Source organism: Pantherophis guttatus, chromosome 1 (assembly GCF_059756535.1).
Source record: "Pantherophis guttatus breed Tessera chromosome 1, ASM5975653v1, whole genome shotgun sequence".
NCBI classification, from domain to species: domain Eukaryota; kingdom Metazoa; phylum Chordata; class Lepidosauria; order Squamata; family Colubridae; genus Pantherophis; species Pantherophis guttatus.
Genome location: NC_142063.1, coordinates 143,059,609 through 143,084,237, shown reverse-complemented (window position 1 = coordinate 143,084,237; position 24,629 = coordinate 143,059,609). Strand labels below are relative to the sequence as shown.

General features: G+C 38.6%; 1 protein-coding gene across 8 annotated transcripts in view; it reads right to left on the bottom strand.

The window, feature by feature from the left end:
* Window positions 1-24,629, bottom strand: part of FMNL2 (formin like 2) — a 193,284-nt gene that overhangs the window by 79,475 nt on the left and 89,180 nt on the right. For all 8 annotated transcript variants that reach the window (XM_034425116.3, XM_034425131.3, XM_034425103.2 and 5 more), the window contains exon 2: window positions 2,321-2,404. In XM_034425116.3, the coding sequence (XP_034281007.1) occupies window positions 2,321-2,404 (84 nt within the window). The remainder of the gene's footprint in view (window positions 1-2,320; window positions 2,405-24,629) is intronic.

Genomic DNA, 24,629 nt, shown 5'->3' with positions numbered 1-24,629 from the left:
AAACCCATTTCCCACCAAAATGTTGATTGCAGTTTCATAAGTCCTAGTAAATAAATAAAAAAAATTACTAGAAGTAGTCTTCATTCAGTGATCACCATTGGGACTGGCAACTTGTTAAGTAAGAAGTTGCTAAGTAAAACATCACGATTTTGTGATTTTACTTTAGCTTTGGCTTGCTTTATAGAACTGTGAAGGTCATAAATGTGAAGACCGGTTGCAAAGTTCATCCCCACTGTAACTGTGAACAGTCTAAACAAGTTGTTAAATGAAGGGTACCTATATTAAGTCATATCACTTTTTTGCCTATGCTGCAGAACACTTTAAGCATGGCGGCTTCACCTGTGCAGAAACCAGACAGACAGAGTTCCAGGCAAGGGAAGGCAAAGCCAACAACCTCACAAAGAAAATGAATGAACTAAAATTTGTCGGGATTGTATCATTTTCAGAGCCAAGGTCACTGGGTCAAGAAAGAAGAAAAAGTGAAACCCTGTGCCAGGGGTAAAATGCTCCCGGTTCGGACCTGATCGCCCGATCTGGTAGTGATGGAGGCGGGTGGTTCGGAGAACCGGTAGCAAAAATCCCTGCCCCCCCCCCCCCCGCCCAGCTGAGCCGCACAATCATCAGAGGCTTTTTTTTTTACTTTTAAAAGTAAAAGAGATCTACAACCTCTTCGGCAGAAAAAATGCTTTTAAAAGTAAAAAAAAAAAGCCTCTGATGATCGCGCGGCTCAGCTGGAATCATCAAAGACTTTTAAAAGAAAAAAACCCTTTTTTTCTTTTAAATGCCTCTGACAATCCAAGCTGAGTTGCCTGATCGTCAGAGGCATTTAAAAGAAAAAAAGTCTCTGCCGATCAGGCAACTCAGCTGGGATCGTCAGAGACTTTTCAAAGCATTTTTTTACAACCTCTTCGCCGAAAAATGGTTTTAAAAGTAAAAAAAAAAAAAAAAATTGGCCACACCCAGCCAGTCACATTACCCCATTACCATTACCCCATTACACCAAGCCACGCCCACAGAACCGGTAGTAACAAAATTTAAGATTTCACCACTGCCCTGTGCTGAATATTTGGAAAATTAATCCATCTCTATTCCATGTCACACAGAAAAAATGCCAGGATAAAAAAAAAAAGACCCTCCAAACCCAAATCCAGAACAAAAAAACCCCTAACATATTCAAGTACATAGATAGGAAAGATGCTTTGAATTAGGGCTTCAGCTCTGAGCTGCTCTGAACTTGAAGTGATGCAATTCAAGTGGATTTTAGAAAAGAAAGCTTTACATGTTACTTCAACTATTTTCTCCCCTGCTGTTTTCTGACCGATCGGCATCAGCATCTTGAGCATGACATATTCTGCAGCTTCTGAGCCTCTTCTCCAAATGGACAGCTACTTCTTTTGGCCTAGCACCAAGATGGTCTTTAGGCCTAATCATAATGATGGGAACTATGATCATTACAGTAATGCTTGCTTTAGGGTGGGAAAAGCTGAAAATGAAACACAACTGGCTCATCTTTGGCAAAGAGATAAAATAAAGATATATTTTCCAAACAGTGTCTATACACCCCAAAGTGCTGTGTCTGTAGAGATTCTCAGTCATCCAGGTGATGGTTGTCCCAAAGGTGCTTTTTCAGGAGGCAACTGGACTTTCTTGTTGTTGTTGTTTTGAAGACGTTTTTCTTCTCATCCAAGAAGCTTCTTCAGCTCTGATAGGATAGTGGGGAATGGAAGGATTTAAGAATCAAGGAATATGCAAGGTATATAAATCCTTCCATTCCCCACTATCCTGTCAGAGCTGAACAAGCTTCTTGGATGAGAAGAGAAACATCTTCAAAAGAAAAAACAAGTAAGTCCAGTTGCCTCCTGAAAAAGCACCTTTGGGTCAAAGTGGTTTTGTGTGTGTGTGTGTGTGTGTGTGTGTGTGTGTGTGTGTGTGTGTAGAGAGAGAGAGAGAGAGAGAGAAAGAGAGATGGGGAGGAGGCTTTTAAGCCAAGCAGAAATCAAAGATGTTTCTATTTTTGTGCTAATTTTTTAAGAAATTTCAAAAAGTTTCACAATTGGAGAAGTACAGATCTTAGCAGGAAAATGCATTCTTTACAAGCTTAAAGTTCCAGTTTCTGTCCCTGGGATCACCAAGTATTGGCAACAGGAAAAACGCTCCTCTAGTCAACAATAAGCAATCATCTGCCTTAAGAGACAAATCATTGGTCCTGGTACAAGGCAGCTTCCCATGTTCCTGTTATCACAACCTTGGAATAGTTTTTCTAAAACCAGCTTAGCAGAGATTCTGTACCTTTAAAGTGCCTTTGGGCTGCTACACTTACCTGATCACATATCAGCTCCCATTTCTTCTCATTGTCATATTGTCGGAGTAGCCGTGCTTTGTCAGGAGGCAAGTTCATGGCATTCTGTGAAAAAAAAAGAAAGCAAATCTGGGTGACCAAAACAGGCTGAAGGTTGAGAGAGGTTGCATATGAATAAGTGTAAATAAGCAGAACAACGTGGTTACAGTTATGTGGTTTTTTTTTTAAATGTCATAGTTAACAGAGTTTATCCAAAGCTTTCCAAGAAAAAAATGGCAAAAGAGCAATGAAAGATTCCTTCCCCTCCCCACCCTCTAATCTAAGATATGACTCATGTTGAACAATGTCAAGGTTGAGAGGTTTTTCACGTAGGGTAAAACTAGAGAATGAAGTTGTGGTTAATTCAAGGAGAGTTTGTTTTTTTTCTCTCCTATCATATATTACTGCTACATAAAATGCAATAACAATTGCATGCTTTTATCTACTTAGAAATGCAAGACTGAAATCCATGCACAATTCATAGTTATAGTAGCATAAGATATGGTTCGCCACCAATGTATACAACATTTAAAAGGAGAGCCAAATAAATCTGTTGTAGTAAGAGAGGAAAAAGGTTTGCAGTATGGCAGAAGTAAACAGATTTACTGTGATATACATTTGTGGATGAGATTCTATTTTAGCCAAAAGAAATTAGTGCTCCAAATGGAACCCACCTAAATAGCTCTTATATAGTATCAAGGCTATCAAAGTTGAAAATTTTAATGAAAATACACAGCAATGTGTACATTTGCTTAAGATGCATACAAAGAACATTATAGAGCACATGGAAGAGCAGGCGTTGTTAAGGGGAACTGCATCCCATAGAATTCCAAAATAAAACTGCCATCAGAGAAGGACAAACCTTGTTCTTTATTAGAAAACCAAAACCTATCATAGCAAAGAAAAGAGAAACAATACAGAAAAATGAGACTTGATATACCATATGTTGAAATCTGCGCATACACTTCCACAACAGAATTTCATAAAAATTTCAGTAGCACATATAAAGTCAGAAGGACAGTTAGTTAGTCAGACAGACATTTCCTTTATATATAGTTACGCCTGCATTTAATTTACTGGGAGAGATGAGAATTGGAAATTACAGTCAGATAGTGTTATATAAAATTTTGCATAGTTAACTACAAAAGATAGAAAAAAATTCTACCTGCTTTCCTACTCTTACATTGGTCTGCATCAACCTGGGGCTCTAAAAACAATTGCCAGAATTTGTAAAAAAATATACATGAATGAAATAGGATGGCTGATTAGGAAAGGAAACACAAGCGCTCTCTCGTCTGTCTGTCAATCCAGTCCAGTCCAGTCTAGTCTAATCTAAAAATTTCTACCAGGACCTCCAGATTCTGAAGAATCTTCTATTTAAATACATTTTTCCTGGGAAGACAAAGCAGGAAAGAGCTGTTCTGTTTTTTTCAAATCTGCTCATGAATTCCGTAAAATCTTTAATTGGTTCCTGCTATGTTTTTATACTGAACCAACAAATTAAGTTGTAGCTCTGGAACCTGTTTCTTCAAGGATGAAACCTGATGATTTCCAGATGTTTTACATACATGTGATGTAGTCCCTGACTTAGCCAAAATACAGAAAATGTGTAGTCCAGATTATATTAAGGGTAACAAATTCACTATTCCTAATTTAACGATATGACATGCACTATATACAGCACTGCACAGAATTAAGTCCTTTACATTTCAGGACCTCACTAAATGTACACTTTTTTCTTCTTGTACAGCTCAGGCTACTGTTGTTAAAAGTACATATAAATCTAGCTGCAATGCTGGCAAAGGAATAACTGTGGACCTACATTTAAAATCTCACCAAAGAAATGTAAGCATTAAAATGAGAACCATATTAAATCTATTGCAAGAAGGGGATTATTTTCTGATTTTGACAGGTCACCATATACAAACTGAGGTTAACAATTTAAATTCTTGGCTTCTAATCTATTGTCCATAATGATATGGATCCTCTCATGTGAAAGCAACTTAATGAATGCAAAATATTGACTGAAAAGCATCACTAATGAAATATTTAAAAGGAAATGATAGCAGGGAAAAATGCTCCCAATTCTGTATTTCATGCATACAACCCCCTATATCACTTCTGCCCTCTCCCTCTCTGGCAACGCTGGACTTTGGGCAGAAATATAGCCACTCCAGATCCGAAGTCTTCTGTGTGGTTATGCTGCCTTTTTTTCCCCAATTTATCTGAAAACAGGTGGCTTCCTACCCATATTCTACTAGTATTGCAAGACTACATCACCACGTGTCAAGAGTCACAAAAGGTTTGTTTTGTTATGCCTGTAGTGGGGAACTCCTAGCCCTGAATTGCAATCTCAGCTGGCATGGCCAATGGCCAGCTATGCTGGAGCTGTAGTCCTTCACATCCCATTTTCCATTCAAACACTATGCCCTCACTTTTACAAAACTGCCACTTTTCCAAGATGTAAAAAGCAACAATATCTACCCACAACCAGCAAGAGCGCTAAGAACCTTCTCATATGAAAATTAGTGTAGATAAGAATTCAAGGGGCCACAGCTGCCCCCCTATACACACACATGGTCCAAACATTGCCACCATATTACTTAAGAATTTAAGTGTACTAGGATAAGAGCCCCTGATATCATAACAAATAGCAGTTCATTTAAAGCTAGAAAGGCCAAAGGCAACATTTTGAAATAAATCTCTTGCCCTTTGCAATGTGGAAGTCAGGGAATGCATGGCTCATAGACAGAAATTTCAGACAGATATAAGAAGAAGCAGAATGAAAACAGAATAGATACAGATTAACAGAGTTGGAAGGGACCTTGTAGGTCATCTAGTCCAATCCCCTATCCAAGCAGGAGACCCTACACCATTTCTGACAAATGGCAGTCCAGTCTCTTCTTGAAAGCTTCCAGTGATGAAGCTCCCACAACTCCTGAAGGCAACTTCTGTTCCATTAGTTGATTAATATTAATAATAATAATAGATCATGATGATCATGATCATGATGATAAGAAGGAGGAGGAGGAGAAGAAGCCTAATATTATATATACTGCCTCTTATATTGCTACTACACAGATGGTCCTAGACCTATAACAGTTTGTTTAGTGACCATTTGAAGTTACAATGACACTGAAAAAAGTATCAATGTATTCTGCTTTATGACAAGACAGCATCTCGCTTCTGAGAAACTGACTGATCTGTGATTTTTCTGGTGTAGAATATTAGCCTAAAATTAATATGTCAACCACAAGCTAACTAGAAGCTAACCCTACAGATGCCTCATAAAATTACAGAGCCACTGTTAATAGTATTTATTTATGCAATTTTATTTCAAAACTATACATATATATATATATATATATATATATATATATATATATATATATGTGTGTGTGTGTGTGTGTGTGTGTGTGTGTGTGTGTGTGTGTGTGTGTGTGTAGGTCTTTGGTTATTCGGGTTTTCTCCCGCGTAAAATTGGAGGTTTCTAGGCAACATTTCGACTAAGTCTCATTCATCATCTTCAGGCTGGTGTTCTTGGCTTCGTGCTTCTAGGAGCAATGTGTGTGATCGCAGCTGTTGTGGGGGTGTGAACTGATTGGGTGGGAGCTTGGCTGTGTTCTGATTGGGCGGAGGTGTGTTCTGATTGGTTGGGGGTTTGGCTGTGCTCTGATTGGAAGGGGGGTTGGCTGTGCTCTGATTGGCTGGGTGTGTGTTCTGTTTAGGTGGGGGCTTGGTTGTGCTCGGGTTAGTCTGAGTAGCAGGGGGATTTGAGCTGGTGAGCTGTGTTGCTGTTGTTTGGCTTCGTGTTCGTGGCCATGCTACCTCTTCAGTCTGTGGGTGTCAGTCTGCTTCATGTATGAATTGGAGGGGTTTAAAGTGGCTAATCATGTAGCTGTGGTCTGGCTTCTGGTCCGTGGTCGTGCCTCCTCATCAGTGTGGGTTTGAGTCTGCTTTCTGCGTGGATGTGTGCTGGTTACATCCTGTGTGGCTCTCGTGAGTGTGGGTCTGGTGTCATTCTTTGTGTTAGGGACTCGTTTGTCAATAAGGGCGGGTTTCCAAATGGCTGGTAGACAGGCACAACCAAGCCCCCACCTAAACAGAACACACACCCAGCCAATCAGAGCACAGCCAAACCCCCAACCAATGAGAACACACCTCCGCCCAATCAGAACATAGCCAAGCTCCCACCCAATCAGTTCACACCCCCACTGGCAGTTAAGAGGAAGAAACAGCTGCGATCACACACATTGCTCCTAGAAGCACGAAGCCGAGAACACCAGCCTGAAGATGACGAATGAGACTTCATCAAAACGTTGCCAAGAAACCTCCAATTTTATGCGGGAGAAAACCCGAATAACCAAAGACCTACATACCAACACCCGCGAAAACCTCAGAAAACATATATATATATATGAATGTGTTCAAGTGAGTAATAGCAATTTTTAATCTGCCTTTCATCTAAGACAGAGCTGTCAAATTTGCAGCCCACAGTCCAGATGCATCACACGCTGGCCACACTCATGCCCGGTTTAGCAAAGGGGGGAAAAGTCCCAATACCTCACGTGACAACGCCGTGACATCAGTTTTGACACCCCTGATCTAAGATATCAACAGATGTAAACTCCAAAACTGACTGAAGTCCAAAGCTGACTGAAATAAAGTATAGGTATAATCAAGCCATAAAACAACATTATGCTAATAAGAATAGAAATCAGAAAACCAGATCACTACAACAATTGTCCTAACTTTCAGATTAACCTTTTATGTGGAGTTTGTATAAAGGTGGTTTACTGCCTGGGGGTGAGAGTGGGAAATCTCCTTCATTGGGTATTTGAGTACAACTCTATTATAACATTCCTGGAATTGCCAGAATAGTGAAATTCCATAGTGACAGAACTAAAGCGATGCAAAATGAATTACGACTAATGAGCCTCCAAATTTTTGTTAGCAATTTAAGCTAATACAGGCAGAAAATCGTCTTTGTATATTACTTTTTGCAAAACGTCTCCTTAGGTTAAAAGTTGAGGAGAAAAATTTTGTTGGCAGTTCTTATAAATCAAAGGATCTTTCAAAACTTGTTCTACTTGGCTGGGAATTAGCAGTATTTTTTCAGAGAATCACTTGCTTCAGATTTTTAGTTAGAAATGGATGGGTTCCTTTTAGTAATTATAAAACTACCAGAAAATTTGGATTTTTCCGCCCTTTTAGTTTCTACTATTCCAGCACTGCCTTCTTAACTTCTTTCTCACACATCTATTCCTTTGAATTTTACCAGGAAAGTTTTGCACCTCTTCCTGTACAATGCTAAATGATTCATATTTTAGCCTGAAGATGTCTGTGACTTGTCCTCTTTCCTGTAATTCTACTGCTTGGAATTGAGTAACACTAGGAGTCATACTGTACTGAGCTGTAATCATCTTGATCTAAAAGATAAATGGGCAGCATCTACTGTACAAAGCCTTCTCGTTGCCTCACTAAAAAGAAGAAAAGTGACGAGACTTCTTTTGATGGTACTGCATGTTACTTTCTCAGGTTCAGAAAATGTTCATCCTGACCCTGAGATTCACTAAAACCACCCAGGCAACCACGTCACAAGTTTTATTTATTTTAAAAAGTAAGAGAGATCAGGAGCATACACAGGAAGCAGACAAGATGATGGTCGCTCCATCCTGATCTGAAGCCCACCCCTTTTCCATATATTGATGTTTTACCCATATACAAAGTGTGAGAGAGATTCAATTACGATACCATGATGCCATTTTGCCTGTTTGATCCTCCCCCATCAGGTGATATAAATACACAAAATTCTTTCAATGTGTACCCATAAATCTGAAATATAAATATGAGCCCAGCATACTGAGCAATAATTAATCCCAATTTGCTTCTACAAAATAGAAAAATGTTTCTAAAGCAGCAATTATAAATGCACCAATTAGAAGAGTGTTCTAAAAGGTCACACAGATGTATATTCTTCTGAGGATCAAGAATCCAACCTCACAATTACTGATTTTGCCTCAGTTTTACATGGGAGAAAGGGGCCTCTTCATCCATTATGACTTTGGAAGACAATGCCATGCTTCTTAAGTTATATATTTATTATTTTTATTTATTTAATTTTATTGGCTGTCCAACTCCAGTGGATTATTCTTGGGTTTCTCAAAAATCTATTCTGTAACAGCCAAAAGAGCCCAGCACTCACAAAGCAGAAGAGGCAATGGAAGCTTATGGGAAACAAAGATTTTGACTTTTATGAGATATGGGAGCATGATGTGCAATGAAGTTATAATAGTTACTGCTAACTTGAAACTTGATGGACAGGATAACATTGGGGAAAAGGAACATGCAACTTGTTAAATGCTCCTGTCTTCCCAGCAAGGGGCTAAGAGGTCCCCAGATAAATAACATTACCTATAGAAAGTTATGGGGGAAAGAATTGGGGGAAAACACCTCCTCACTTCTTAAACTCAAATAGCCTTCATAGCAGTGGTGGATTGCTTCCGGTTTGCCCCAGTTCGGGTAAACTGGTAGTGGTGGCAGCAGGAGGCTCCGCCCATCCACCCAGATGTCATCAAAAATGCTCTGCGCATGCGCAGAAGCGCCACACGCTCACGAAGCGATGGTGCGCCCACACACTACCAATAACGAACTGGTAGCGCCAGGATTTGAAACCCACTACTGCTTCATAGTTTTGTATTTGAATTCTCAACCTTTGAAAACAGAAAGAGAAATTCAGCCCCACATTTGTAATCCTGTCTGTTTGTTAAATTGCTAGGTTCTTTCCTCCCCTTTGATCTACTTAGATTTTAGATAAAAGGGCAGGAAACTATTACATCCCTAATGATCACCTGATGGTCTGGAGAATTGCTCACTCTATCAATCCAGTGTGTGACTCATATATTCTTTCTCGTGTTTTCCACTTTCCTATCTGAATCCATTCCTTACCTTTTTCGGTTGAAAATAGCTTCCCTTCAGGCCACTGTTCTTGTTGGACTCTGTTTTGTTATTTATAAACACCCTCTTCCCATTCCAATTGCTAAATGATATGGTAGATGGAAGATCACCAACAGCAAAGGATGCCTTCCTCTTCCAAGCCTCCTGCCCCCATTTCTTTCAATCTTGTTATTTTGTATTTGACTGTGTCTTCCTCTTGTTTTTAGTCTTTTTTTTAATACTTTCTCACCCATGGCTGAGAGACCTTGGACTGTATTCCTGGGATACACAAAGCTTCAAGGATAGATAGAAGTATTGCTATTGACAACCAAGTCATTAACAACCTTTAACTATAGTCTCAGAAGCTATACTAGGCTAATAAAAGAGATTCCTCTCACTGTATTGCCAGAACTCACTTGGATATAGGATTTCAAGGAAAAGAAACTGAGAATCCTGATATACAGTATCTCTCAATCAGTACTAAGTATAAGGCTCTAGTGAATAGCTCTTTGTTGGAAGCTTGTAAATTAACCTCTTTAAAAAAAAAAATAAAACTTGCTTCTGCATTTGTGATTTTGCTTGTTTTGTTTTTACCTCTCAAATAAAAGATTATAAATTTATATAACATTAGCCAGCTTTGTTTTTTGCTGTTTTGACTTGAAATACTATACTTCCAAACTATATTTTATGCCAGAATAATGGCTCCTATTATTTAGTAGCACTATTACTGGCACAAAACCATCTTCAATTTGTTATGTGAGGAAAAAAGAGCACTAGGTTTCCTATAAAGCTTACATCTATTGCTCTGTATTATATTGTTATGTAAGCATTATATGAATCTTAATTTAAAATCAAGTTGAACAGAATTCTCTTATCCAGCCTTAGCTGGTGGGGTTTTCTGCATCCTTTTATTTCAAGTATTTTTTGAAAAACATGGTAATATCCAGCTATTAAAAAGAACTGAATCGTATTGCTGAACGTTTGGAGATTCTCAATCATTCAGGTCATGGTTGCCTCAAAAGAACTTTTTTCAAAAGACAACTGGACCTTATTTTTTTCTTTGAAGACATTTCACTTCTTATCGAAAAAGCTTCTTCAGTTTCAAAGCTGAAGAAGATTCTTGGATGACAAGCAGAACGTCTTCACTATAAGCAGTGATGTCATTCATTAAAACACCAAAGAAGCATTAAAATCTAAAATTAAAAGGCTTAATTTTACACCTATTCTAGAAACAGAGACAGCTTCTAAGGAACTAGAATGTATTTCACAGTTGTATTTGTATGGTCTGAGTTACATACACAGAGTGCATGTAATCTGGAGATATATACAATTGCGTATGTGGTCTGGGAAAACCCATCAATCAATCAATCTTTATTCTGTCATATAGTAAATAAAATGCAAAAGTCACTGTTAAATTAGAATAAAAGGGGGAAATATAATTGTTCTAAAATAACTTAAAAGGATTTATTAGAGGAAATATCATGGCTGACTGTACAAACTAAAGAATAGAACTTGGCTATAATCAAGGAATTAAATCAGATTGATCCAGTAATAAACAACTTAAGATAAAACAAGTGACCAAGATACTTAAAAAAGATTGGAAATAATAATTCCTGGCGAGCAGGAAGGGACTATGCCGAACATGTGTGGAAGGGACAATGCAGAACAACGTGTTCCACAGTTTAAATTACTCCTTCATCGCACGGACACAATCTCTGTTCAATGGGGATCTTTTGGTATCTCCCTTGAGTAAAGGCTGTTGAGAGAGCATTGAATCTGGCTATACATAAAGCCTTTCTGAATTTGGGGAATCGTTATGTGCTAAGATATCTAGCTGAAGCTGTGCAAGGTAGTGTTTCTGGATAGAACTGGAAAGTCTGCTTGCAGCTCTAAATTGATGGTCTGCTGTTTAAGACCAGCCAGTGAGCATTCATAGGGAAAACCCAGCAAATAATACTCCAGCATATATGCTGTGAGATCAACCAGACTGGACAAAATCCAAGATACACAGCATTAAACCAAGGCCACAGTAAGTCCTCTCAGCTTGCAACTAATCAAAGCAATAACATCAATCAGGGTTTACCTGGAAAAAGATAAGCCCTAAAGTAAAGAGTATATAATTATCCTAAAGAATTCACCCCACCCCACTTTTACAGAAAGAATAAATTCAAACATACAATATAAACTATTCTTAAGGATCCTTGCAGAGGATTTATTCTTGAAAAAGTTCTAAGAAGGGTTTCATTTTTGTAAACAAACTTGACTGAAGGGCAAACATCTTGGGTGGACCAAGCAAAGTCCATTGATTTCAACCTTTCCTGCCAGAGAATGCTAATGGCAATGAATGAACAGACTGGATATATTTTCCCACACTTCGTTCCATGAAGGACTTTCTGTGTTTTTTCAGGTTGCACCTTGATGATGGATAAAAAGGCAAAGGCAGCTGCTCCTCATCCTTTGTTTTGGTACACATAGGCAACCACAGAAAACTCACAGTCACATCACGCTCTATGGTACCTGTGTAGCCTGGGCACATCCATGTTCAATGTAAACAGGGAATAAGATAGGCAAAGGTTGAATTATCTTAGGGACAACAGAATATGCTGTTGTGACATTTACAGTCTCATCATAAATATATATTATATACTGTAAGTTCCTCAAACCATGCCTTGAACTTTACCTCTTTGCAATAAATTCTTTGACTTATGCTTCAATCATCCCTACTCATATAAGATATGGGTTGTATTTAGAACAATTCAATTCCTCAAGGTTTTCTTTGTTCTCCATTTTTAAAACTCAGGGGAGGCAAATGTTCTACAGATGTAGTTTTCCTCATCTCAAAACAGAAATGTATTGGTATGAGTTTGAAGCCTCTGAAAAGTCCAAGGTTTTTGTCCAAATGACAAAAACGGTGATCCATCATCACGGTACAAGTTCTAGTCCTTTTGTACACAGGTGCAACTTCACAATGCATGTTCAAAAGGGATGAAGCTTATGCTGCAATGTTGCAATACTGCTCTCTTCATTTGCTCCTGCTTGCCTTCCCCCGACATCTATGCCTGAGTTATTGTCTTTATTGAGAACACTGTTAAAACTACAGAAAAGCCCTTTTAGGAATGTGGCCACCCTAACTGTAACCTCTGTCAAACCAAAAGCAGTGTAATATTACAGATAGTCCTTGACTTAACAACCAATTGTTTAGCAATCATTGAAAGTCACAACAGCACTGAAAAAAGTAACTTACAACTGGCTCTCACACTTACAAGTGTTGAAGCAACCCCATGGTCACATGATCAAAATTTGAGCACTGGCAACTGGCATGTATTTAGGGTGGTGGAAGCATCCCAGGGTCATGTGATCACAATGTGCAACCTTCCGAGCCAGCTTCCCACAAGCAAAATCAATGGGGGAAGTCAGCTTTGCTTAACAGACATGAGATTCACTTAACTGCCATGATTCTCTTAGCAACAATGGCAAAAAAACATCGTAAAATTGGGTGTGACTCACTTAACTATCTTGCTTAGCAACAGGTCTCAATTGTGGTCATAAGTTGAGGGCTACCTTTATATAATATGCCATCCAAAATGAGCATTTTGCTTCTGCAAAGTGAGTGTTAACCACTCAAACGGCAAAGAATTAGAGCATCAAACCTTGCCAAGTCCACAAATACAGCTTCTTTCTGCTTTTACCTTTCTATCATGTACAATGACGTGCTGCATTTATACACTGATAAGGGAACAATAAAATGCTTGTTGGCTGTTTGGTAATATAGGATGTGGCTTGGCTAAGAGTAAGGTTGCTTGGTTTGTCTTTGAAATGGACCTATTATCCAATCATTGCTTACTAGATTGTCCCTTTCCTTCTCATATTGAAAGAAAGAAAGAAAGAAAGAAAGAAAGAAAGAAAGAAAGAAAGAAAGAAAGAAAGAAAGAAAGGAGGGAGGGAGGGAGGGAGGGAGGGAGGGAGGGAGGGAGGGAGGGAGGGAGGGAGGGAGGGAGGGAGGAAGGAAGGAAGGAAGGAAGGAAGGAAGGAAGGAAGGAAGGAAGGAAGGAAGGAAGGAAGGACTACTTAAACTGGATCTACATCAGTTGGATCAAATATCTGGAATAATAGGTAATTCCTTCAAAAACAACCATGGAAAAGTCATTCAACAAAAGGAACACCTACCAATAATACATACAATATTGATGTCAATATAAAATGTTTATTGAAAATCTACAACATTTTGCATTTGATCCTGTGATGGAACTGACTCTGTATTTCATTCATAAATGCACACATTTGTACAAACACACACAAAGCCTTCTTCAACTGAGTCGCATCAATGTGGTTGTGGTGGAGAAAACAGCATATGAAAACCTTAGAAAATCCATTCTTCCCCACCATCCATTCTCTCATTTCTCTATTGCTCAGCTGGGGGGAAAGGGATATCCTAAGAAGTGCACTGAAAATTAAAAATAAAGTTAATATCAAGCTTGGATCAAATCATGATGTTAGATTTACTTCAATTCTAATTATGAATTAGACAGTTTCTTAAGTGTCAGCATGGAATTTTCAGTGCCTTCTTCTGATTTGTAAGAGGAAGAGCAGATAGGAGGAAATATATAAGCTCATCAGATATGGTTTATGCAAGTGGAAATTATAATTTCCAATTACATCTATTTCTGGCAATTGTATCACTTTAGCCATAGCAAAATAGTTCCCTTTTCTTTATTCCAGATTATGTGTTTAAACTGGCGGTGGATTCCTCACCTTTCATGTATCTATTTTCAACAGCTATCAAGAGAACAGAACAAGTTCTTTCTTTCAATTTCTGTTTTCTCCAAACACATGTCCAGCATTATTGATCCTCATTAGAGACCAATAAATCAATTATCTAGATAGTCCTATTATTATTATTTTTTATTATGTACCATCAAATTTTTGTCAGCTTTTAGTGACCGCAAGGACTTTATGTCCTATAAACCCCAGTCAATTTAGATGGATACTAAACATTCTGAGATTTGAAATCCAGCACATGCAGAGGTGGGTTTCAGCAGGTTCTGACCAGTTCTGGAGAACCGGTAGCGGAAATTTTGAGTAGTTTGGAGAACCAGTAGTAAAAATTCTGACTGGCCCCGCCCCCATCTGTTCTCTGCCTCCCAAGTCCCAGCTGATCGGGAGGAAATGGGGATTTTACAGTATCCTTCCCCTGGAGTGGGGTGGGATGGAGATTTTACAGTATTCTTCCCCTGCCACACCCACCAAGCCACGCCCACAAAACCAGTAATAAAATTGTTTGAAACCCACCACTGAGCACATGGGGAAGCGCTCCGAGTTAGCAAAGGATAAGTAGCCCTTCAGAAAAGGAGTTCGAAGTCATTGTAATTCATCTACTCCAACTTGTCTTTTAACTAGGATGAGGCACCACTTGATCATGCCTCCAACTGTTAGTTTCTCTGATATAATACTTGTAAATATTGCAGGCCTATCTAAATACATTCATCTAATCAGTCATATAAAGATATGCAAGAATTATTTAACAATGAAATCATCTATTCACATTCTGGTAAACTGATACGAATGACTGTTCAAAGCCAATAATCACATATTGAAATGAGTAAACTCATGATTCTGTTTGAAAAATGTTAGAGAGTAACTGTGCCTAACCAATTTTTATTTCCTGAAATAAAATTATAAAATGCTCTAAGAACCATCATGAACACAACTTCTTCCACCTTTTTTTGCAAGGATAGTTATTTATTCCTTAAACCTGGAACTAAAACGTAACGAGTAGTGTGACAGTGCTTCTGTCTCACTACTCGTTCTCACTACTCGTTCTTCTGTCTCACTACTTGTTCTGGTACTTAGTTCTGCCAAACTAAGTACCGTGTTTCCCCCAAAATAAGACCCTGTCTTATATTTTTTTGAACCCTGGAATAAGCGCTTGGCCTTATTGCCATGCGCTCAAAAGCCCGATTGGCCTTATTATCAGATGTCTCATTTTGGGAGAAACAGGGTAGACATTATATAAGACTGATAAAATTTGACACAACTTTTAATTTCTCACTAGATAGCAATAGGGCCACCTTAATTTGAGTCAAAAACCTCACCTCAGTTACCACGCATCCATTTTCTTTGACTTTCCAATCTCTATTGTTCAATTGTTGAAAGACAGTAATCTGTTATGTTTAGCTAACATACCGTATCTTACAGCAGCCCCTACAAAACTGATTAAAGTTAGACCTGACGAGTACTTGATTGAAAACCACAGTTTTTTTTACATAAAACTGAGACTTTAAAAAGAAAAAAAATATTCTAGAAGAAGAGTATGCAAAGTGTTGTGTATGTATCTATTTTGTGCGGGAAATTCAAATGCATAGTGAATCCTGATTGGTTCTTGGTTGCCTCTGGAAAGTATATAAAGAGGACTGTTGCCTGTGAGTTTTTGCTGAAGTCTCACCCTGAATTAAAGAGCTGTTGTTACTAGCCTGCTTGTGCCTCTCGTTATTCCCGCGCTACAACACAAAGCATTTCTATATTGTTACTAATAACATCAAATTCAGTTCCAAATAATTCTCTTTTCATTAGGCCAGCAAGAAACAAGGTCCTATGTCCAAAGTCATGGTCCAAATTATGCAAGGCTTGTGGAATAAACTGCAACTGGCTATATTTGCCTAATAAGCCAAAGCAGAGAAGATCACATTTCTGCTTAGCACAAATCAAGCCAATATATCTGTGATTTGCTAATTTTTGCTCAGCTACCATAGAATTTCTTTCCACGTCCCCTCTTAATGCATTTGTTTGTTGTATTTTACACTAATTGCCAGTCAGTGCATGTGAAAGCTTACATTTACTCTCAATAAACTCTGACAAATGTCAGAAGATAAACTATGTTCCTAATAGAAAGAAAGAAAATACATAAAATGAAGATAACAAACTGTTTGAAGTAGCCAACAGTTTTTAATTGATTGCAAGAATTACAGGGCATCAAAGTCTTAAATTGTCACAAATAACTCTGTCTCAAATGAGGCTAAATTCCTGAAAACTGTCACATCCAGCCATTTATCAGTGGGTTATTGCATACCAACAGTAGGTGGGTTTGAAGCAAACTATGAGTAGACCTAACCAATCTTCTTTCCCACACCTCTACTCCACCACTCAAACTTCCTTGATTCCATTCCTCTGCCTCATAGATAAGAAAAGAAAGTGAGGGAATAAAACTGCTTGCTTGCCATGGGTAAAAATCATAATGAATTCGGCTGTGCACCAGAAAGGGCCACAAGGAACCATAGTTCTCCTCCCATGTGTATTAATTCATTTGTTTGCATGAAAAACAAGGTATGAGACTAGAAGAATAGAACTGTTATATAATAATAATAATAATAAATAAAGCTGTTATACCCACACAAGACTAGCATTTAACCATAACACTATGTTGGAACTGTATTTAAGCAGTCTTGAAAAGTTTTGAAGGATCTATCTATACTATCCACAGAGACTTCAATGCAAGAATCCACAAATCCTATGCCCTACCCAGTTGCATCTAGTATACTAGACATAGCTTTCCATTTTTTCAATACTAAATTAATCTCAATGAGAGTAAAAATCTAAGCCAGAGGAACATGACCTCATGTTAACCGAACTTGAACACCCACTCAGTATTTTGTGAATGTAAACACTTTGTTTCCTACAAAGATATGCTGTGCTGCCTTGCAAGTGGGAGAAAGCTACAAACGTGCTGATAAAGGCCAAATCATTCATATACCCATCTAAACTCAGCATTTTAAAGTCCACCTCCACAATTAGATAAGAGCTTATCAACAGCGGAAAGTACAATGCTGAAATCTGGCCATACAAACTGACATCACAAATAGTCTGTTTTGCTGCTGGTTTCTTTTTTTCCCTTCTCAAAAATAAGAGTGTTAGCTAAGATTTTAAACGAACAGGTTCAACCGCTGTAACTTAAAGCTTTATACACGTCATCAGATGCCAGTTCAAGTACCTACTAAAATGCACACCTTTAAATTTGTCTTGAATTTGAATTTCCTGATAAATTCATCATCCTGAGATCTGCCATCAACTTGTGAGTCTCAACATCTGTCAGAAATGTAGATGAAGGACATGGAAATCCTCTTCCATGAGTGTTTTTGTTTCTTTTTTAAATTGTTTTGTCTATTTAATTGTTGAAGGACAGTAATCTCTTATGTTTGGTCAACATGCTACATCTAATGGCAGCACCCAGCGATATTTGACTACGGTTGGACCTGATGTACATGCGATGGGAAACTGCAAAAATTTAGGTAAAACTGACAAGTGAAAAAGAAAAAAAATATTCTGGTAGAAGAGAATTACAAGCTTTTTTTTTTTACATTGTTATTAATAACATCTAACTCAGTTCTAAATAAATCTGTTTTCATGATTAGGCTGTAGTGGCAGCTGACACAGCCAGAATCACTTGTCCAAAGTCATGACTGTTTATCTAAGGCTTGTAGAATAAACTACCACTGCTTAGAGTGGGAATCAGAAGAGGCCAGTTGGTTAGTAATTGTATTAGTTGGCAGTATGATACAAAAGACAGGTTGTGATTATTCATTGGACAAGGAAATGCACTCTATTCTTTCTCAGAGGTGTTTTATTTCATAGTCTGATTACATTACTAGTAAAAATGTCCTGGATATCCTAAAGGCCACAAGCAACATATCCAAACGAGGAAAGTAAAATGGCAGATAATTTTTTAAAGCATGAAGAGTTTAGTTATATGTAGAAAATACTGATAAAAAGATGAATATAAAAAATGAGACAGGTTGGCAAGCTAGGCAAGTTTTGTAGTGACAGAGTGGGTGGGAAGGAAGGAAGGAAGGAAGGAAGGAAGGAAGGAAGGAAGGAAGGAAGGAAGGAAATGATCTTTTCATCAAAATGATAAAAGTAGCATTACAAGCTCTTCCCCTTTCATTATTGTGACTATCCTTTCTCTCCCTGTGCACACCACTGAGGAAAGTCTGAATGACTCAGTGACAAAAGAATACTAAGAACAAAAAAAGTTTTTCCAGGTAAGTTTGAAATAGAAGACAAAAAGTAGTAGCTCTGCTAAACAGAGCTGAAGAAGCTTTTTGGATGAGAAGAGAAACATCTTCAAAGGAAAACCAGAAAGTCCAGATGCCTCTTGAAAAAGCACCTTTCGGACAATCATGACCTGGGGTGACTGAGAATCTCCTCAGACATTATGCTAAACAGTCACTTATACATTATCTTTGTGACATCAAAGAGAATGAATGGAATGATACCAGAAGTCAATGTAAGCAAACACCTATATGTTAAAAAAACAAAACAATAATGTTCAAAGAAACTGCAGACTAGACTACTGTAATAAATTTCAGGAAAAAAGGAGAACAGCATGAGTTTGTCAAGAATATGTTCTATTGCTCTGTTTTTTTCATTTATAGAATATATTGTGGAAACATACTGGATATAATTTATTCTGGTTATTCTGAAGGTCCTCTCCTGCCTTTTTAATTTTAATTGTTTTCTTGTTTTAAATTGCCTTTTATTATAATATTTATATACATGGTGGTGCAGTGGTTAGAATGCAGTATTGCAGGCTAATTCTGTAGACTGCTGACTGCCAACAGTTTGGCAGTTCGATTCTCACCGGCTCAAGGTTGACTCAGCCTTCAGGTCAGTAAAATGAGATTGTCAGCAGTATGCTGACTCTGTAAACTGCTTAGAGAGGGCTGTAAAGCACTGTGAAGCGGTATATAAGTCTAAGTGCTATTGCTTTTGCTATATATATAGCGATTATGTTTTTAGGTCTACTTGAACACTGATACCATATCAGATGTTCTCAACTTTCAGCAGAAACTCTTTACTTGCCCTAAAAAAATTTTAAATGTAGTTCAGTGGCACAAAGTATTTTTTTCCAAATCAAAAGTGCAAAAAAACCCTGGCTGATTTACATATTTACACTTTTTTATGAGCTAAATTTTAGGCTTGCAAATTTTCACAGTTAACTTGTTACTCTGCCACTTTGACAGAGGGGAAAAACAGCAAGATGATTTTCTTATTGCAGAGACCTTAATAAATTTCCATTTGTGTCTTAACAGTACTCACAGTTATGTAAGTAGTCAAGATTATTATGGTAACCACCAGGTGCTCAAATTTGGTACAGTTTCATATGTTAAAAATATACAGATAGTCCTCGGCTTACAACCATTCATTTAATGACTGCTTAAAGTTACAAAAGTACTGAAAAAAGTGACTTATGTCTAGTTCTCACACTTACGATCGTTGCAACCCTAGTCACCTGATCAAACTTCAGGTACTTGGCAACTGGCATGTATTTACAATGGTTGCAGCACTCCATGGTCCTGAGATTGTCATTTACAACCTTCCTAGGGAGATTCTGATAAGCGATGAAGGAAGCCAGGTTCACTTAATGACTGCATGATTCACTTAACAACTCTAGTGATTCACTTAACCATGGCAAAAGGTCACATGCTGGCATAGTGGTTAGAATGCAGCATTGTGGGCTAACTCTGCCAACTGCCAGGAATTTGATCCTGATCGGCTCAAGGTTGATTCAGCCTTCCATCCTTCCGAGGTCAGTAAAATGAGGACCCAAATTGTTGGGGACAATATTTCTAAGTGCTATTGCTAAAACTATGGCAAAACTCACTTTTGAGTTGGCAAAAGTCACGCCATCGCTGACTAAAAGTTGAGTTGGCAAAAGTCACGCCATCGCTGACTATTGGGGGCGAATTGCTGGCCCCCACGGAGAAGGCTCGCAACTTGGGTGTCCTCCTGGATTCACGGCTGTCTTTAGAAGAGCACTTGATGGCCGTGACCGGGAGGATTTTTCATCAGGTTCGCCTGATTTGCCAGTTGCGAATCAGGATCGGGACTCCCTACACACAGTCACTCATGCCCTTATCACTTCCTGCCTGGACTACTGTAACGCTCTCTACATGAGGCTCCCCTTGAGGAGCACCCGGAGGCTCCAACTGGCGCAGAGTGCGGCTGCGCGGGTGGTTATGGGAGCAACATGGCGGTCCTGTGTGACACCTCTCCTGCGCGAGCTGCACTGGCTCCCAGTGGTCTTCCAGGTGCGCTTCAAGGTTTTGGTTACCACCTTTAGAACGCTCCATGCGTTCTAAAGGTGGCTTAGGACCTGGTTATTTACGGGACCGCCTACTACCACAAGCAGCCTCCCACCGGCCGGTAAGCTCTCATAGAGAGGGGCTCCTCCGGGTGCCGTCAGCTAAACAATGTCGACTGGCAGCCCCCAGGGGGAGGGCCTTCTCTGTGGGGGCACCCACTATCTGGAACGAGCTCCCCCCAGAGATACGGAGGATCCGGATCTGCGCACTTTCCGCCCTGCTCTTAAGACTCTCCTATTCCAGCAAGCCGACCTGGCCTAATTTTTTCCCCTGTTTTAAAATTCTTTTAAATCAAAATTTTAATCTGTTTTAAATTATTGGGATTTTTAATTGTCTCGGGCTAAATTATTTAATCTGGTTTTAATTATGTTCTTAACTTTTGTATCTATGTATTTTATTTTGTGCCTGTTCACCGCCCTGAGTCCTTCGGGAGTCGGGCGGTATATAAATCTAATAATAAAACAAACATAAAACTTAACAACTGCCTTGCTTATCAACAGAAATTTTGGGCTCAATTATAATCGTAAGTCGAGGATTACCTGCATTGTTGAAATCAGTTTAGGAAACCATGTTGATAAAGTCACAGAACGTAGAAGATCATTCAGGCCATCTTGCCCAATTTTCTTTGGGCAAGATAGGAATCCAAATTAACAGCATCCCAGATAGAGGGGGGTGTCCATCCTCTGTTTGAATCCAACCAGCAAAAGGAAGTGCATAGGGCTTATGTAGAGTAGCTGGTATTTTGGTCTTGACAAAATATGCTTTGGGCTATGGAGACCAAAATTTTCTTTGTCAAGTTAAAGTGATAGTTTAATTTTCCTCAACCATCTTGCACTAGTCAGAAGAAAGGAACATAGCCATGTAGCCACTTGACTTCTAGAAGCAGGGATTGTTGTGACCAAGGCCCAAGTAGTGATTACCAAACACAATTCAGTCCTCAACAAACTTATTTTAGCTGAAAATTAATTCATTCTCATCTTACTCCAAAACAAAATTCTTAATAACCAGTCCATCGGCCTTATCGGCAACCTGCCAAAGACTTTTCTTGGCAAAAATCCCACAAAGTTCAAGAGACGCTGGCAAGAAGCAAGGGAATCAACGTTGCTTTTCTACAAAGAACCAAACAGCTCGTTGCTGCTCTTTTAAGCCTTATGGGAGTGGCCAATCATCTTCTGGCCTTACTCCTAGGTTGTCCTTTTTTCTTCAGCTGCTCTTGCCTTCTGCCAGCTCTTCGCATGCGTGCACTAGGAACAGGCTCCTCCTGTTCCTCTGCCTCTCTGCTGTCCGCTTCTGGAGGCTCTGGAGTCTGCGCATCACTCCCAGATGGCCCTGGCCCCATCTCTGCCTCCAACGCAGAGCCCTTGTCCAGGCCTTCCCCAGACTCCATGACTGGCCCACTTTCCTCCCCAGCCTCCTCACTGTCCGACTCCGCTGTAGCCTGTGGACCACAACAGGGATGATGCCGAGTCATTTTGAAGAGTTGCTTTGTTCGAATCATTTTTTTAAAGCTAAGGAACCATCTGAAGATCTGCATCACCCTAGAATCCAATGGCTTCCTGGTAACTGAAATGCTGCAGACTGGGATCATCTGTCTATCTATCTTTTATGGCTTTTACTTATCACATGAATTCTGGATGTCTTACAGAGCTTACATATAAAACGCAACAGAGGCAGTCTTTGACCTACAACCATTCATTTAATGATGGTTTGAAGTTATGCGAGCATTCGAAAAAATGACACGACTTGTCCTTCACGTTACCACCTTTGCAGCACTCCTGTGGTCATGTTATCACAATTCAGGAGTTTGGCAACTGACTCACATTTACAACTGTTGCAGCATTTTCTGGTCACGATTGTGATTTGCAACCTTCCCAGTTGGCTTCCAATAAGCAAAGTCAATTGGAGAAGCCAGATTTGCTTAATGATTGCATTTCTTAATAACCACATGATTCAATTAAGAACCATAGTTTTTTAAAAAATGGTTGCAAATGCTCCAACACTGGAAGTTTTTAAGAAGCTATTGGATAACCATTTGTCTGAAGTGGTGTAGGCTTTCCTGCCAAAGCAGGGGGTTGGACTAGAAGACCTCCAAGATCCCTCCCAACTCTGTTATTCTGTTTTCCCAAAATCAGGTCAGTGTGATGACTCACTTAATCACACTGATTAATCACAAATCAGTGTGATGACTCACTTAATGATTGCATTGTTTAGCGACTGAACTTCCAGTCCCAATTGTGGTCATATGTTGAAGACTACTTCTATAAGTCATTACAATAATTAATTGTGTGAATTAAATATTAACTTTCCACTCACTCTCATGCAATGATGGTGAAAAAAACGCTACCATTTTTGAATTCCATTCATAAATCAATATGTGCATTGATTATTGCTTGGAAAGTCAACATCTTTCTGACAAATTCCCGCTCCAAGATTTCTTGCATTAAAATGTCTGAAAGCTTCTAACAGTGAAAAGCAAATATTCTTAACCCTATAGCATTTCGTCTTTTTCAAACTTGGTATTAGGCTTAAGTTTGCATTTTAGAAATGTCAGAAGCTTCATTAATTCACTTTACTCATTAATTACAAAATTTATGTATTTGGAAGAAAGGGCTGATGCATAAAAGATTCGAAGCTCTTTTCAGAACAGCACGATGGTGGAGGTGAGGATGATGACGTTGAATCATTCAAGGTGGACGGTAACACTAGATAAATATGCTTTCTGTTAAACGAAAATTAGATTACACATAATCTAAAAAGGAAAAAAAAATATTACAGAAGCTTTGAAAACAAGGTAGTTATGTGAGAATATTTACAGTGGCCACATAAATGCCTATTTCACATCATTTTATAGTCTCTTTCAGTTGCTGGGTGTGATTCACAGATCAACTAAGGCTCTACACGCCATGGACTTCTCCCATCCAATGAAAGGCTGTCGTATACCAGAAGATCTTCATTATCAAAGGCCCATCACGAACCAATTTTCCTGAAAAAAAGACTATACTTCCTCTCAGTATCAGACAGCTGATCCATGCAGCAATTTTCTCAGTATATACAAAATTACCAAAAATATACTTTTACTATGACTTTTGTTTCCTTCTGCAGCAGGGGGACTCATCTGAAACAACCCAGAATGAAATGCCTCAAAATTCCTAACCTGATGGTAATTTTCAAATTGTGCTGGATTACAATCTCCCTGAAGTTCTACATTTCTTCCCCAATATTATGCTGTTCCTTTTTTTCATTTGCAAGTTTTGCAATATATAACTCAAGGCAAAGGGCTCACCTAATACTCCTTCCACCTTCTATTTTCTCCACAATAACAATCTTGTAAGGTGGATTGGGCTGGCAGAGTAATTGACCACAAGTCACCCATAGCTAAGATGGAATTTGAACTTGCATTCGCTTGCTTTCTAAGCCTGGTGCCTGAATTAAAAGTTTAATATCACTAAAAATTATACAGAATGTACATTGAGGGAGTTGTGGAAAAAAATCATGCTATCCACAGTAAGACAAAGCAAAATGAAAACTGACAACAGTGGTGTTTTTGAGATTGCTTATTTTTGACACAATTCTTCATTGTTTGATGGCCCATTCACTGTACAGCTTGTTTGTCCAATTCAGACATTTGTAAAGGTTTTCACATTAGCTGGGTTGACACACATTGTTACAAAATAGATGGTGGATTCATTGTCTGGAAAGAAGCAATTGAGAGTTAGGTAATTCTTCCAACAGCACAATAACTGATATTTCTTAATCTGTGCCTCGTCAAAATATTGTATTATACAAATAATTTATCAGTGTACTTAAAAAATGGAGAATTCGGGGCAAAATTAAATGCTAAATCATTGCATATTGAAGGATTAAGCACTGGGGCCATAAAATGGAGGACACTTTGTCCAAAGTCAGACTGTTCCATTAGGATGTACTTTTAGTATATACAAACAATTAACTCATCTGATAATCAGTCCAGAAGTCCTAAGGGAAAAATTAATTTCCTGTAAATAGCTAAATCTAATTGGACTTGAAAGTTCAATTAAAAACCATATGTCCAGAGGTTTGTGGTCTTTTTAGCATTTAAAAAAAAACCTATATTTCTCATTTTCCGAAAGACATAATACTGATAGACTGATCTTCAAGTCTCAATACACCTCTATGTTTAACTAAGTTTCAACAGTTTATATTCATCAATCCAAAATATGGATATGGTCAGAAGAATCTTC